The following is a 15,843-nucleotide window of genomic DNA, read 5'->3' on the forward strand; positions in this document are numbered from 1 at the left end:
CCAAAAGCCATCGAATTGATCCACTTTAGGCCCCATCCACACCCGAAGTGAAATGCTCTTCGGCAGTCACTGCGGAAGCAGCATCGAAAATAGGATTTTCACTTGCAACACTGGTAACACAACAACAAGCAAGCAAACTCAGCTACTTATTCGTCTGCAAGTTTTTTTTTTTTTTTTTTTTTTTTTTTGTCACTTACGCGAAAGAACGAGGATCCCGCAAAAGCAGTGGCTGGTGTTAGTTGCACGGTGCAAGTTCACAGAGGAACATTCTAGTTATCACAGAAAGTTACGCGGCTGGAAATTCAAAAAAAGCAAATGGGTTTGGTGTTGCTTTGTTTAGTGTGTGCGCGTATGTTTTGGAAAGAAGAATATTGTTGCTTCGAAGATCTGGCAGGAGAATGGAAATCCACTGGCCTGGCCGTTGTGCACGATCTCACTGTTATTCTGTCTGCGATCTGAAAGATTTCCTATATCGATCAGTGAAGATGTCAGAGGGGTTTGACACAATGGGGGAAGGAGACACGCTTTGGGGAATTGGACGCATAAAGGTTGCCGAGGTCTTCGAAAGCACCGTAGGATTGTGCTGCTGACGGTGATCGTCCCTGGAGCTTGACTTGAAGCAAGCCGTCAGGTTGCGATTGGAATCGGATTGCCTTGGTGTATTGGAGCTGCACGGGGATTCTCTCTATTCCTGTGGGCCTGATCAGTCACTGTTCGGTTGCGGCGCGCGGGCCCCCGCTAGCAGGTAAGATTGTCGACCCTGGCAGTCGTTTCGTGAGCAACGGGTTGTCATGACGGACAGGCCATTGTTTCGAGGGTTGATTCGGTTTTATTCTCTCGGGAAGCCTCGGAAGGTCGAGACGTTCCGAGTTTTGGCAATCGGTGTGAAGGGGTTGTGGAGGTTTTGGGGTCGCGTCTACTATCGACGAGGTTGGTTCGTTTGTCGGAATTTTTCCAGCTTCGAAATTTCGAGCCTACCGCTCTCGCTGTCCTTCAGAGGGAGTTGTAACTGAAGAAGCAGATCTATTGTCTCATTTGAAATTTTTCCTGGTGGGGCTTTAATAAATTCTCAGACAAGCTAGAAAATGAAACAAAAAATGGAGCCACTGTTTGATGCATCAGATTAATTGTCAAGAATCTATGGTTTGTGGGTTTGAAGTTGGGAGCTTCTAGGTGTTCGAGTAGCACCTTCCTCGTGTGTAGTGACGGAACCTCAGCGAAGGAATGTCAATGGTCGGTACAGTTGCAGAATTCTCTCTCAGCACTGCACTGTTAGTAATAAATATCTGAAGCGTTACCAGTTCATTTCCGCCGTCGAATTCAGTCTATTGAATTGCTACTTCCTGGGTGCGGGCAGGGTCGTGTGATTGGACAAAGTGTCTTTCAAGGCACGTCTCATGTGTTTCACCACAGTTGGTACCATCGCTAAGGTCCCGGGCTCTTTATCTCAGAACCTGAACACTAGATTTAATGCTAAGAAGTAAAGTCTTGGTAAATATGAAAATCGTTCAATATAATTCCGAAGTTGGTTTTTGAGATGGATTTTCAAGTCTATAAAATGGATTGTACCAGGTGCCGATTGTGGTTACAGTGAATTTCAGACTGTCAGTTGAAAAAGTTTTGGGAATTCGACACCGAGTAGTTTCCTTGGAAGGTCCCCGAAAAAATTTCATTCCTCTCTTGGGCGGGTAATAATTGTGTAGCAGTTCATTCTCTCAGGATCACTTCCCAAGTTCGACTGAGAATTTTGTGTGCCAAAGACTCATTTGGTTATTGTGCATCATTGTTTGCCTTGACCTGACTTGGGGTGGATTGTTCGAGTTTCTACAAGAGAGAGCCCATCTTTGTCGCTGAGGCATATTAGCTCCAACTGTGTTGTAATTGCATTTGAGTCGGGCAGGGATGGATCCCTACTCAAGATGATACAACTATGTTCCTAACGCAGTTCGATCCTTCCTCCCTTCCCTTAGATTATGAAGACGATGGAAGCCAATGTGCTCGACTCGTTGATCCCACGCTACAAATTCCAAGGCAATCAGACTCGAGTGGTGCTGTATCAGGGAGAAATGGCCGAATGAATTGCTTTGTGATCTCATTATGAAGAATTTTACATGAATTCAAATTAGGATCACTAGAAGAGGTATAACGACGAGATGGATCCTTCAGTTCTTTTGGACAAGCCCAATTCCACGCGGGAGAATGTATTCTCTCGCTCATCGACTCAGAGAAAAGAAGAGGACGACGAGGAATCACTAAAATGGGCGGCCCTCCAGAAGCTTCCGACCTACGATCGGATGCGCACGGCCATCATGAAAACCATTGACGCGGATGGGAAGACGTCGCAGGCGGAGGTCGACGTGCGAAACTTGAGCTACGAGGATCGACAGCAAATCATCTCCAAGCTGTTGCGCGTCACTGAGGAGGACAATGAGCGCTTTCTTCTCAAATTCCGAGAGCGTATAGACAGGTGCGACCGAAATCTCGCGCTCATTCTCTCTCCCTCCCCCACCTTACCCTTCTCCTTCGCAATCCTGAGTCAAATTAGCTGTGAGTTTATGTGTTTTACTAAGAGCCCTCGATCCGAATATTTCAGGGTGGGTATTGTTCTTCCCAAAATCGAGGTGCGGTTTGAGCATTTGAATGTCGAAGCGGACGTTTATGTTGGCAGCCGAGCGTTGCCAACTCTTCCAAATTTCCTGTTGACCCTCCTCGAGACATTATTGAGTAAGATCCATCTTTCGCCATCCAAGAAGAAAAGGCTCAATATTTTGCACGATGTCAGCGGCATCCTCAAGCCTTCGAGGTTCGTGGGAATGCTTTCAAATGTGACCCTCAAGATTACATTTATTAGTGATCTGACTCTTATTGTCCACTGACCAATTCGTTATCGATTGTCACAGAATGACCTTGCTTCTTGGCCCACCAGGCTCTGGAAAGACAAGCTTGCTGCTAGCGCTGGCTGCCAAGTTGGACAAAGCCCTCGAGGTTTCAGGGAAGGTTACTTATAACGGCCATGAAATGCATGAATTTGTGCCGGAGAGGACGTGCGCTTACATTAGCCAGCGCGATCTCCAAATGGGAGAATTGACAGTTCGCGAAACGCTGGACTTTTCCGGCCGATGTCAGGGCATTGGTCCTCGATTTGGTAAGCATTTTCTTCACCACCACTTAAATAATTTTTTTGGAACCGGGAAGAAGTAAGAAGTATCGCTACGACCATAATAAATTACCACTGAAGCTGAATCCTTTCAATACGTAAACGTGCTAAATGTGCCTGCATTTGCTCTAGCTATGTCGGAATGTGTGATTGCTTGAAAAGCTTCACTTGGCTTTGGGTCTCTCTTGGAGAACATGTTGTGAGGAAGTCGAGGTACCAGCATCATATAGGATTTGCAATTGGTTTTTGAAACAGAAATGCTCATGGAGCTCTCAAGAAGAGAGAAGGAGCTCGGTATCAAACCCGACGCAGACATGGACGTCTTCATGAAGGTCGGTGATTCCTTCAAATTCTTACAATTTAGATTGGCGAACTTATCGATTGGATGACATTATAGACTTGTATGCGAGAATTCGTTTATTGTTTTTTTTTAATCATTTATTTTCATTTTTATGATCATGCTCAAATATGGAGGGTAACCACCATGTCTCTGCAGGCCACAGCGCTACGAGGCCAAGGAACAAGTCTCATGACAGATTACATTCTGAAGATCTTGGATCTGGATATCTGTGCGGATACACTGGTGGGAGATGACATGCGGCGAGGCATTTCTGGAGGCCAAAAGAAGAGAGTGAACACGGGAGAAATGCTCGTGGGACCTGCGAAAGCGCTTTTCATGGACGAAATTTCCACTGGTCTGGACAGTTCCACAACGTATCAGATCGTCAAGTGCTTGCGCCAGTCGGTGCACGTACTCGACGGCACAATGCTGGTCTCCCTCCTCCAGCCCGCTCCGGAGACCTTTGAGCTATTTGACGACGTCATTCTGCTTTCGGAGGGGCAGATTGTGTATCAAGGCCCGCGTGACCTCATCGTGGACTTCTTCGAGAGCATGGGGTTCCGGTGCCCAGAGCGCAAAGGCGTGGCTGATTTCTTACAAGAGGTGACATCCCGAAAGGACCAGGGACAGTACTGGTATGACAAATCCAAGCCCTACCAATACGTTTCGGTGAACCAATTCGCCGAAGCCTACCCCAAGTTCCACGTCGGGGAGAGGCTCTCTGAGGAACTCGCCACCCCGTTTGACCGATCCAAGAGCCATCCCGCTGCTCTTGTCCATGAACGCTACGCTCTCAGCAACTGGGAGCTATTCCAAGCATGCTTGGAGCGGGAGAAGCTGCTCATGAAGCGCAACAAGGCCATCTACATCTTCAAATCCGTGCAGACAAGTCTTGTGGCCTTGATCACGATGTCTGTGTTCTTCAGGACTACGCTGGAGCCTAATTCGCTCGGTGACGGCGGCTTCTACTTGGGTGCGCTCTTCTTCGCCCTCATCAACATGATGTTCAATGGGTTCGCTGAAATGGCGCTCACCATCCAGCGTCTACCCGTGTTTTACAAGCAGCGCGACCTGCTGTTTTATCCTCCGTGGGCTCTCGTTCTCCCCACATACCTCCTTAGGCTGCCACTGTCGTTCTACGAGTCCTTCATATGGATCTGCCTCACGTACTTCACAATCGGTTTCGCCCCGGAGCCGGGCCGGTTCTTCCGCCACTGGCTGGTGCTATTTGCCATGCACCAGATGGCGCTCGGGCTGTTCCGACTGATCGGTTCCGTGACGCGGATGATGATCGTGGCACAAACTGGTGGAGCGTTTGCCATTATAGTGGTGTTCGTACTGGGAGGGTTCATCATCTCTCGGGAGAATATCCACCCTTGGTGGATCTGGGGCTTTTGGATCTCGCCACTCTCATACGCACAGAACGCCATAGCCGTCAACGAGTTTCTAGCAGATAGATGGAACAAGGTACTGTGTCATTTCTAACATTTCCATGATTATTGTTTTGATGTTGAATTTGCATTACTTGGTTCCTCAATCGCCAAAATAACTGATTGCTGTGCTTTGCTTTCCAGCCACCGGCTCAAGGACCAGCTAGTAACGCGTTAACTTTGGGAAGACAAGTGTTACTGAGCCGCGGGTTATTTGCAGATGGAAAGTGGTATTGGATTGGAGTGACTGTTCTCCTTGGATACTCCATCCTCTTCAACCTGCTCTACTGCTTCTTCCTCAAGGCTCTCAACCGTAAGAGCAACCCCGACCTCCGACCATTCCAATTCATTTTTCATTCTTTTACTTTTTACAAGCGATTGCGTAATTATTGGAATTACTTGGATGGTTGATTCAACCAACTGATGGGATATGGCGGCGTTTGTTTTTAATTAAATTTTTCCCCTTTCCGTCGAATGTCACAGCTCTGGGTAAGCCGAACACCACGCTATCCAAAGAAGCCCTTGAAGAAAAGGACGCCAACCGAACTGGCGAAGTACATCCTCATCACAATGGCGAGGCTTTGAGCGGGATACTATCTCCATCTCGGCGTTCGGATGTCAGCCGCGATCAGAACGGCACAGTTGGTAGTAGACCTTCACGTCTGTCTAAATCAATGTCCCGGTCATGGGGAGCTCGGTCTTCTGGATCGCGGTCGTCTGGGTCTCGCTCCGGGAATACTTACGAGCAAGCGATGATGGAGGCCAAGGGTGTAGCACCCAGACGAGGGATGGTGTTGCCGTTCACCCCGTTATCCATTGCCTTCCACCACATCAAATATTACATCGACATGCCCCCTGTAAGTGAAACTAACCACCTTGTGAATGGCCACTAGTGCACAATCTATAGGAAAGCTGCTTGAAAAGTCGATCGACCGTCTTGCGATACACAATAGTCATGAGCAATTTGAAATTCAAGACGTTTAAAGATTTTTTCAAGCAGACTATGTTCACATTTGAAATTCAAGACGTTTAAAGATTTTTTCAAGCAGACTATGTTCACATTTCAAAGGGTTCTTCAACATACTTATCTGCATTCTCACCTCTTGTGATAATGCACACAAGTAGTTAAAAACATTTGTCTAAGAATTCCATCTATGTACCACGAATGATACCAGTAAATGCGAGGAAAAAGAACTCGTCCCTGATTCCACTTGAATGGCTGAGAATGCGCAGGAAATGAAAGCCCAAGGTATCACAGAGAATAGACTGCAGCTGCTGAACGACATCAGTGGGGCGTTCCGACCCGGCATCCTGACAGCCTTAGTCGGCGTCAGCGGCGCCGGAAAGACCACCCTCATGGACGTTTTAGCAGGAAGGAAGACAAGTGGCTACATTGAAGGCGACATCTTCATCAACGGGTATCCCAAAAAGCAGGCAACGTTTGCTCGAATCTCTGGATACTGCGAGCAGTTCGACATTCACTCTCCGAACGTCACGGTTCACGAGGCTCTCATGTACTCAGCTTGGCTTCGTCTCTCCAAGGACGTCAGCAAGTCAGTGCGAGAGGTGCATATACATCGGTGCACCTTGTGTGTGGATATGTATGTATTGTAGATGTGTCAGTTGATTCCGATGATCGCCTTAACAACTCTATCGCTTACTGTGTTACACGATTCATCTGCAGGCGTTTGTTGAAGAGGTGATGGAGCTGGTGGAGCTCAGTCCCTCTAGATCGGCTCTTGTAGGCCTCCCTGGAGTAACCGGCTTGTCGACGGAGGCTAGGAAGCGATTGACAATTGCAGTGGAGCTTGTGGCTAATCCATCTATAATTTTCATGGATGAGCCCACGTCAGGGTTAGATGCGCGAGCTGCTGCGATTGTGATGCGGACTGTCCGAAATACAGTTGATACTGGTCGCACTGTTGTGTGCACCATCCATCAACCTAGTATTGACATTTTTGAGGCTTTTGATGAGCTGCTTTTGTTGAAGAGAGGCGGGCAGGTTATCTATGCGGGTCCTTTGGGCGACAGGTCTTGCAAGCTGGTGGATTACTTCCAGGCAGTACCAGGTGTTCCTCCTATAAAGGATGGATTTAATCCGTCTACGTGGATGCTTGATGTTACCTCTCAAAGCTCGGAGCGTAACCTTGGAGTGGACTTCGCCCAGATTTACGCCAGTTCTTCACTTTATCAGTGAGTAGCAATTTTTCAATACACGTGTCTAGTTAAATAGCGATTGAGTTCCATATTTGATGAGTTACCAATCCTTCCTCAAGACGCCGACTCATTCATTGTTGCTTTCGTGATGATTACAGACGAAACGAGACCATAATCAATGAGCTGAGCATTTCTGCGCCGGGGTCTAAGGATATTTCTTTTCCAACGAAGTATGCGCAGCCTCTGTGGGAGCAATGCATGGCCTGTTTGTGGAAGCAGCACAGATCTTACTGGCGGAACCCACTTTACAATGTCGTCCGGTTACTGTTCACCACCTTGTGTGGCGTTATTTTGGGAAGCATTTTTTGGGGATTGGGCAACAACAGGTAGATCAGTCATCTAACTCTACCATGTGTTCTTCTACAATCATATGTCAGTAAACATAGCGCTAGATTCTGTACCTAATCTGCCTGAATTGTCACCCTCTACCTCTTTCGTGGATGCAGAACAACGCAGCAGGACCTCTTCAACCTAATGGGAGCCATGTACGCCGCCGTCTTGTTTGTGGGTATCAATAACTGTTCTGGAGTCCAACCAGTGGTTGCAGTAGAGCGCATAGTTTTCTACAGGGAGCGTGCTGCTGGAATGTACTCCACGTTTCCATATTCTTTTGCTCAGGTACCGACTTCAACCACGAAATCGGTTCTTTGTAATGAAATTAAATCTTTCATTGTACCACGCTTGCCTGCCTTCCATGCTCACACCCTGCTAGATTTTCCATGTGGAACCTGAAAACCCCAACAGAGTTCTTAACTGTGTGAAACTTTTATTGCCAGGTGACCATAGAATGGCCGTACGTTTTCGTCCAGTCCATGATATATGGACTGATTGTGTACTCAATGATTCAGTTCGAGTGGACTGCCGCTAAATTCTTCTACTTCATTTTCTTCATGTACTTGACCCTCCTGTACTTTACATACTGGGGAATGGTCACGGTTGCCATCACTCCGAACGCCCAGTTTGCGGCCATCATCTCGTCTGCCTTCTACGGGCTTTGGAACTTGTTCTCCGGGTTCTTGATTCCCCGTCCGGTAAGTCGCCACTGCTCCCATCCATTCATCTAATCCAAGTAACTTTTGTCGTCTGCCTCTCTAGCCGAGTTGAGGCGCTATATTTGATGCGTGGTTGATTCTGTCATCATTTTTGCTTCGATGTGTAGGATTACTGACGTGTCTTTATAATTGCTTTTGTGCAGCAATTACCTGTATATTGGGTATGGTACTACTGGATCACACCAACTGCGTGGACGCTTTATGGTTTAATCGGCTCCCAGCTAGGCGATGTTTCCAGCACAATGGAGGCCAATGGTAGACAGGTCGTGGTTCGAGATTATTTAAAGGGTTATTTTGGTTTTGAACGGAGTTTCTTACCGTATGTTGCCGTTTGGCATATTGGCTTAGTGTTGCTCTTCGGCCTTGTTTTCGCGACTTGCATCAAAATCTTCAATTTTCAGAAACGGTAGTAACTTCACACCAATTTGAGTTTGACGACTTGGAAGTGATTTCAAGTATAGTTCGCGAAGGTTGAGGTGAAGCTTCATCGGAAACGAGAGAAGTTGAACGTCTCACTTCAATATGGAGACACTTTCGGTGTATAATTATTGAAAAACAGAATATTTCTTACTCTGAGAAGAAAGGGTTGAACCCCTATCCTATCAGTTTCGTCGGTCAAAAGATTCCAAGTTAGGCTATGTACTATATGAAACGCAGCATTTGTAGATGAGTAGGTTTTTTCTTATATTTCATTGAGAAACTCTTTTTAGTGAAGAACCCTATGGGTAATTCTATTGGTGTCCATAGGACTTCAAAATTATTTCTGTTTTGTTTCTCAATGGAGGAGGTATCTTATGTTTCCGGCGCCTATTTCTTAAAATTCGAAGAGCTTCCAAGTTCGAAAGAGTGGAAGCATGGATTCCCATACTGGAACAAACCGGCCACGTCAGGTGAACCTCCCTATCTGTGCTTCTTGTTCATCTGAATCTGCACACTATACAATTCACCATCAGCTGTTGAGGCAGATGGAGACAGTGTAATAACCTTAGACCATTGCCATGAAGCAGCAGTCGAACCAACATCCTGCAGTACATTCCAGAACTTCGAACCCGAAGAAAAATAAAAATAAGAGACAGCAGTGTGGTGTCGGTTTGGTCACGATAAAACTTTTCCTCAGGACGCACTCATTGTCCACCTCCGAAGAGCACTGGGGATCACACAGGGCCCACCGAGGGATTGCTACTAAGTCAAGCGGTTCATCATGGACACACCGTCTGCGCTCCCATGCATATGTGTGCCTGAGCATGACTGCATTTCTTTCATGAACGAAGACGATGAAGATGATGATCAAGTGGGTGTTTCACCGACATGCTTCCACCGGCAACTGTCGTAGAAACAGTCAACATGTCCACACGGTGTCAAGGGAGAAGGATGGATGGATGGATGGACGGTTACATTAATGGGATTGTGATTGTTTGGTGCCTACATGTCAACAAATAATGTCATACACTTGGTGATGTAATTGGGTTGTTGAAGGGGTGGCGTGGCTTACAAGTTGGTTGGAGCTCGTATTAGATTTTTTTTTGTTTTCTTTCAACAAAAAGAAATTTACAATTCTATATGTTGCATTTGTAATGTGCGTAAAACAAATGAAGATATTTGTTTACATCTTTGTCTTTTATTGATTTGTTTTTTTACGATTGAGATTGTATATTTTAAGAAGGCAATGAGAGAATACTTTAAATTATGTGTTGTTTTAATGAAATAAAATGTTTGGCTTAGATTTGGTGGAAAAAAAACTTAACCCAATTACATGTGTTATCCAATTACATAACCTAAATAGTAGATGAGTGCATGCTATTGTGCAATATTCTTTTAACAAGGTTTTACAACTTCATTTTAAAATTGTGCAACTATAAAAATCATTTATATTATATATTCCTTTTGGTGAAATTATTTTACTACTTTAAAGAGTATTAGAATTTTGTTATTACAATGTATGGAAATAGTGAATCTTGACATGGTGCATTAAATAATCATAATAAGAAAGATTTCCTATAAATTTGTAAACATAATTAAAAGAAAGTTTTAAAATAAAATAAAAAAGAAAGAGAAAAGAATATAAATTTACAAGTGTAGTTTTATTCAAATAATTGAAATTATCAAAATAAATTTAAGTAATACCGAAATGATTATTTTTATATAGAAACAATATTTTGATATTATTGTTAATATTTTTTGTTGTCATATAAATTTTGATGATTTTTTATATTTCTAATCAAATCTTTTTTACAAAAACATTATAGGATATAGTATTAACTTATTGAATTATTAAATATAGAGTGTACAATGTTGTATACGTTTTCTTTTGTTAAACTATTCCAGAATTTGATTTAATTTTAGACATTTTTAAAATGTAAAAAACTAAACAATTGAACTGGTAACTTGCAAAACAAACTCATAAAACAATAACTTCTACAAATAACCTGCAACAAAAAAAATGTAGTAGCCTTGCAAGTAGTAAATATAAACAGAAGTCTTGTATGTAGTTTTGTTTTTAAAAACGATCATTTGTATAATTTGAATTAATATTAGAAAAGTTAAGACTCTAAAAACTATGAAAATAATTCCAACCATACAATTAGTTTAAACTAAAATGTTTGGAAAAATATACTAATTTATTGAAGTTAGTTAGCTTGCCAAATTCCTTACAAAATACTAAAAAAAAACAATTATCTTTATCACTCTTGTGGACAGATATAAGAATATTCAACAAGTACAATAATAGCACACATTGTGATAAGGATTCACTACCCCAAACTTCACTTGGTTTGTGGTTCAAAAGAAAATTTCGGTCCAATTCGATAATTTAGGTATTTAATTGAGTAAATACTTCTTACACAAAAAATAAAAAAATAAAAAACCTATGTAGAAAAATGATAATGGGATGACTGAGTATTGACAAAAGCAGAACGAGAATACTCATAAGAGTGATTGAGCTTATATTGAGGTAGTTTAAACTATACGACTCATACAATGATAAATATATTAATAAGGTCCTATTTATATATATATATATATATATATATGTACATGATCATTGTATCAATCTTTATTTTAATAGGATTATTAGTAATATATATATATATATATATATATATGATCAGATTTTATTGTAATGTCAATCTACAACAGTATCAATATTAAAATTTTCACTGATTTATTTCCTTTTTTTGTTTGATAAAATAATAAAAAATAATATATACTAAAAAATTATAGAATATATATATAAGACACTCATATTGATAATATTATGAAATTTAAACACCAATCTTATACAAATGTTTTAAAGAATATTCCAAGTCAACATATAATGTAATCTAGGTTTGAACACTTATTTTGTAATCAATGTAGCACCATCTAAATTCAGAAAAAAAATATCTAAAGTAGCATCTGGGTCTTCAGCAACTTGGACATTAGAATGTGCAAAAATTAACAGATTCTCTTTTTCAACTTACAAAAATAATAACCACTACATACTTGTATAAAAATAAAATAAAAAAATAAAAAAAAATCATGAGATTCTAATGTGAATGATAAAAATAAAATAACAATGAGAATGCAATAAAAAAACATATCTTTAGATTATCAAATTTAGGTTTAAATTTTTAAATATGATATGAGATTTGGTTAATTAGTAATTGATTATGACTAAGATTTTTTAAAGGTACAAGTATAGAAAAGATATTTAGAGTATTAAAGCAACAATATAGCAGTAATATTGCATTAATTCAAACAAATCTATGAAAGATCTCTACTTTAAAATAAAATGGCCTAAATTTTAGTCTGGAAATGCTTTTGATTGGTCATAATTTTAAAAAAATGCTATCCAATATGTAAATTGCATTCACAAGTTTCATGAGTAACTTTTATTAGATGTTAGAGCAATGTTAAAAAAATATAAAAAAATATAAAAAAATAAAAATATTGCTAATGCCACCACAATTTTTACTATTGTCACCACAATTTGCAATCCACCACATGCCAAAATATTTTTTACTATTGCCACCACAACCTGCCACCAATTGAATATATTTATTTTATTTTTTTATTTTATTTTATTCCATTCAAATATTATTTTTATAATTCAATTATATATATATATATATATATATATATTTACACATACATACATGTTGGAATTCTCCACAAACCATTGTTTAAGTATTTTGATATTTTATTCAACACTTGAAATAAGCAACCTTTCATAATTCTTACCACAAATATCAATTTAATAATATTAAAATTGCCATAGTGATTACTACATCTTTATTGGAAAAGCTAGAATGCTCGTAGATTAAGTTTGGTATTATTATGCAATTTAGCTTCAATATTCTATATTACATTAAAAAAGATCTAATATGACATTAATTAACTTTATCTCAGATTTGTCAACACGAGCCCCATACTTTTTATTCATGAGATATTTATTAATAAATACCATATTGGTTGCAAGATAATAAAGTTAATATTGACTGATGATTGTGTGTTTTTTTTTCTTTTTTCTTTTGTGAGAAGTAATGATATAAAATAGTGATACCAAAAACCAAATGTGCATTTACTCTTATCTGTAAGTCAAAGTTCACCAACCAAATAAAGGGATGGATTTCAGACTTATGTTTACAATACTTATTTTTAAAGATAAATTTCACTAGGAGTACTATTCAACTGTGAGTACTGTGGGGTTTAGAAATAAACAGGAACGGAAGAAACAAAAATGCATTTGAATTTATGTGTGTAAAGCAAAAAAAAATTAATACAAGTAATGATTTCTTGATCTATTAGAAAACTATCCTATAAATTGTACAATAACTTTGTTTCGTCACAATAAAAATAGGAAATTTTATGTTAATTCTTATTTGGTCTATCAAAAAAATCATTTCTTACAATAAATTTATCAATGGATATCTTTTACTTAATATGTTAGAATGTTAAACTGAAACAATACAAAAGATTTTAAAAATAATAGAAGTATAAAATAAAATAAATCTCATAAAAACCAACAGTAAGGAGATAACAAAGAACATGTTCATTTTTTACATTGTAGAAGAGTTCATCAATTATATGTCTTTTAAGAATAGCTTTCAAAACTCTGATTCGATTAAAAAAACAAAAACCTGTTATTCTATTTTGACATAGGTTTAAAACTTCTGCTTAAATTATCTTAACAGAAACACTAAAAAATATATAGAATAGTCAGACTATTAGTTCATATAATAAAGTTACTAGAAATAAGAATCTGGTACATCCAAGCTTTTAACTATAATTAAAATTAGATGATAGATAGAAACTTTATATTGTTTTAATAAACTTGGTAACAAGAACTAAACACAAAATCTATATCAATTATGACTTCATCTTGTATATTTTGAGAATACTATCTGATGTATTCAAAATGTTTTTGCTCTTAAAGTAATTAAAGCCTATAATAGACTTACCTTACTAAAATTATCAGATTCAAATCTATAAACAACAATCAAGCAAAAACATTTGACACAAAAAAAAATTAATAATAAATATCCCAAGAAAAGATAATCATTGTAAGAAGTTCATGATCTTCAATTTATTTTTAAAGCTTATTTAGATAAGAAATATATGTAAAAGTTATATTTTTCTTGTAAGCATCTAAATCCATTAAAGAAACTCTTTATCATTAAAAAAAAGATCATGGTTAATCTTAACTTCTCTCTTGCATTCAATAATCCTTCTTTGTATTTAAATTATTTTTAGTAGTAAATTATTATTTTAAAATTAAGTAGCATCTTTTTTAGATATATATTATTACCATTAATATCTAAATGAGATTCTACTTAATTTTTTGTAAAACCCATCTCCTTACTCTATAGATTTTTAACTAGAACCTTGTATCAAGTTTATATTAGATAAATATAAATTATTTTTTCATAAAAATATGAATACAAACAAAATAGACAATAATCCTATACATCTATCTGTAGAAAATTTAACAAGGTTTTAAAATAATATATATGTATATATATATATATATATATATATATATCAATAATTTTGAATTGGTTCCATAAATTATATCATAATATATGCTATTTTTAATCATATCTAAGATTTTAAATTTGTCTTCAACAATGCTAGGTCTTGGTTTTTAATTTCAAAGTCTACATACTTGAACTTCCAAAATTTTACTCTTTTACATACCATTAGAACAATATGCATAATATTTTAACATATCAATTGATAATTTTTGTAATTAGAATTTTATTTTTACACTTAAGATATTTGATATTTTAATGTCCCCTCCTAACTTATTTTAATTCAAAAATAGAAAATTTTATTAGTTTTTATGAGTCGTTCAAAAACCATCCACATTTGTATGTAAATTTCTTTAATACCTTACAAATATGTTTTTGAACCGAAAAAAATAATTTTATTTTTTTCTTAATTATTTTCTTAAAAATAATGATAATAATAATGATAATAATGACACACAAAATGACACATTTTTTTTCTCATCCACACAAAAAATCTTGCAATACTAAGATTTCTTTTTGTCTATACAATGGCAACGTTTCACATTAAATACTTATAAATTGATATGTTAAAAGAACTTTCTACATAAAAATGACCCAAACAAGGTTAAAGAACTAAAAAGGCTTTAACATAATTTATCACATTCCACACTATTATTTTAACATCTGTTAAATAATGAGTTTATATATACAACATTTTTTATTTAATCTGTATTAGATCATTCCATTTTAAAAGACAAGACATCTAATAAAATAGATCTAAATAGCAATGCAATTTATTTTTATAGTTAAACATATATATTTAAACAAAAACATATCTAGTTACAAATAATCTACTAATATGATAATATAAAATCATAAGTTTTATTTTATTATTTATATATGGAAAAAATAATGTATAGAGAGCTTATGGATTATATTAATTTTATATTAAAATTTCAAATTTTCACATGTAGAAAATTGAATATAAATTTTTTTTAAAACTTAAATATTTTTTTAAAACTTAAATATAAAATAAAAAGATAAATTATAAATTTTCAGAAAAATAATATATTATAATAAATTTTAAAATTATTGTATTTCTTTAAAAACAAAATTTGTATTTCTACTGTATACCAATTGTAATTTTATGTAATTATAATTTTTAAGAATATTTCTTTTCTAATTTACTTCAACATTAAAATAATATGAGCATAAATTTGCTTATAGTATTTTTATATCAAGAACACAAAAATTGCTATTCAAATTTGTGTAACTTAAATGAAATGAGAATTTAGACTAATAATTAACAAAAATTCTATTCATTTAAGATTCACAAATTTGAATAGCAATTTTTGTTTCTTATTCATATGGTGCAACAAAATCAAGTCATACGCATTGATGCATGATGCTGACATGGGCAAAAACAGTTGTATGTGGTGGTAAGAAAATATTAGTTAAAATAAAAACTGTAACTTCCTGTCACAAAACAAATACTTCATTTTTAGAAATCAGCATATTTATTTTATAACATCAAAGTTATAATGTTTTTTTTTCAGGCAGTTCAACTTAACAATCCCAAATATTTACTCAAAGGTAAAACATACTCTTGAAGCATATACCCACATGCTTTCAACTCATTACAACATTAAGTATTTCAAAA

The 15,843-nt window shown here is 37.2% G+C and overlaps 1 protein-coding gene across 3 annotated transcripts; it reads left to right on the forward strand.

Annotated features, from left to right (window-relative positions):
• Nucleotides 1-584: 584 nt before the first annotated feature.
• On the forward strand, nucleotides 585-8,956 carry LOC112293844 (ABC transporter G family member 39). 3 transcript variants are annotated; one of them, XM_024543752.3, is made up of 14 exons: nucleotides 585-745; nucleotides 1,971-2,467; nucleotides 2,594-2,803; nucleotides 2,901-3,145; nucleotides 3,413-3,489; nucleotides 3,654-4,964; nucleotides 5,072-5,240; nucleotides 5,411-5,784; nucleotides 6,161-6,493; nucleotides 6,612-7,120; nucleotides 7,243-7,470; nucleotides 7,591-7,762; nucleotides 7,921-8,175; nucleotides 8,340-8,956. In XM_024543752.3, exons 2-14 carry the CDS (start codon nucleotides 2,154-2,156, stop codon nucleotides 8,604-8,606), a joined length of 4,464 nt encoding a protein of 1,487 aa, XP_024399520.1. In that variant the 5' UTR covers nucleotides 585-745; nucleotides 1,971-2,153; the 3' UTR covers nucleotides 8,607-8,956. The 3 variants fall into 3 exon arrangements, with proteins under 3 accessions (XP_024399520.1, XP_024399521.1, XP_024399522.1); XM_024543753.3 differs by lacking the exon at nucleotides 585-745 and adding an exon at nucleotides 791-930; XM_024543754.3 differs by lacking the exon at nucleotides 585-745 and adding an exon at nucleotides 818-1,050.
• The last annotated feature ends 6,887 nt before the right edge of the window (nucleotides 8,957-15,843 follow it).

The sequence above is a fragment of the Physcomitrium patens genome, chromosome 16 (assembly GCF_059467195.1).
Source record: "Physcomitrium patens ecotype Gransden chromosome 16, ASM5946719v1, whole genome shotgun sequence".
NCBI lineage: Eukaryota > Viridiplantae > Streptophyta > Bryopsida > Funariales > Funariaceae > Physcomitrium > Physcomitrium patens.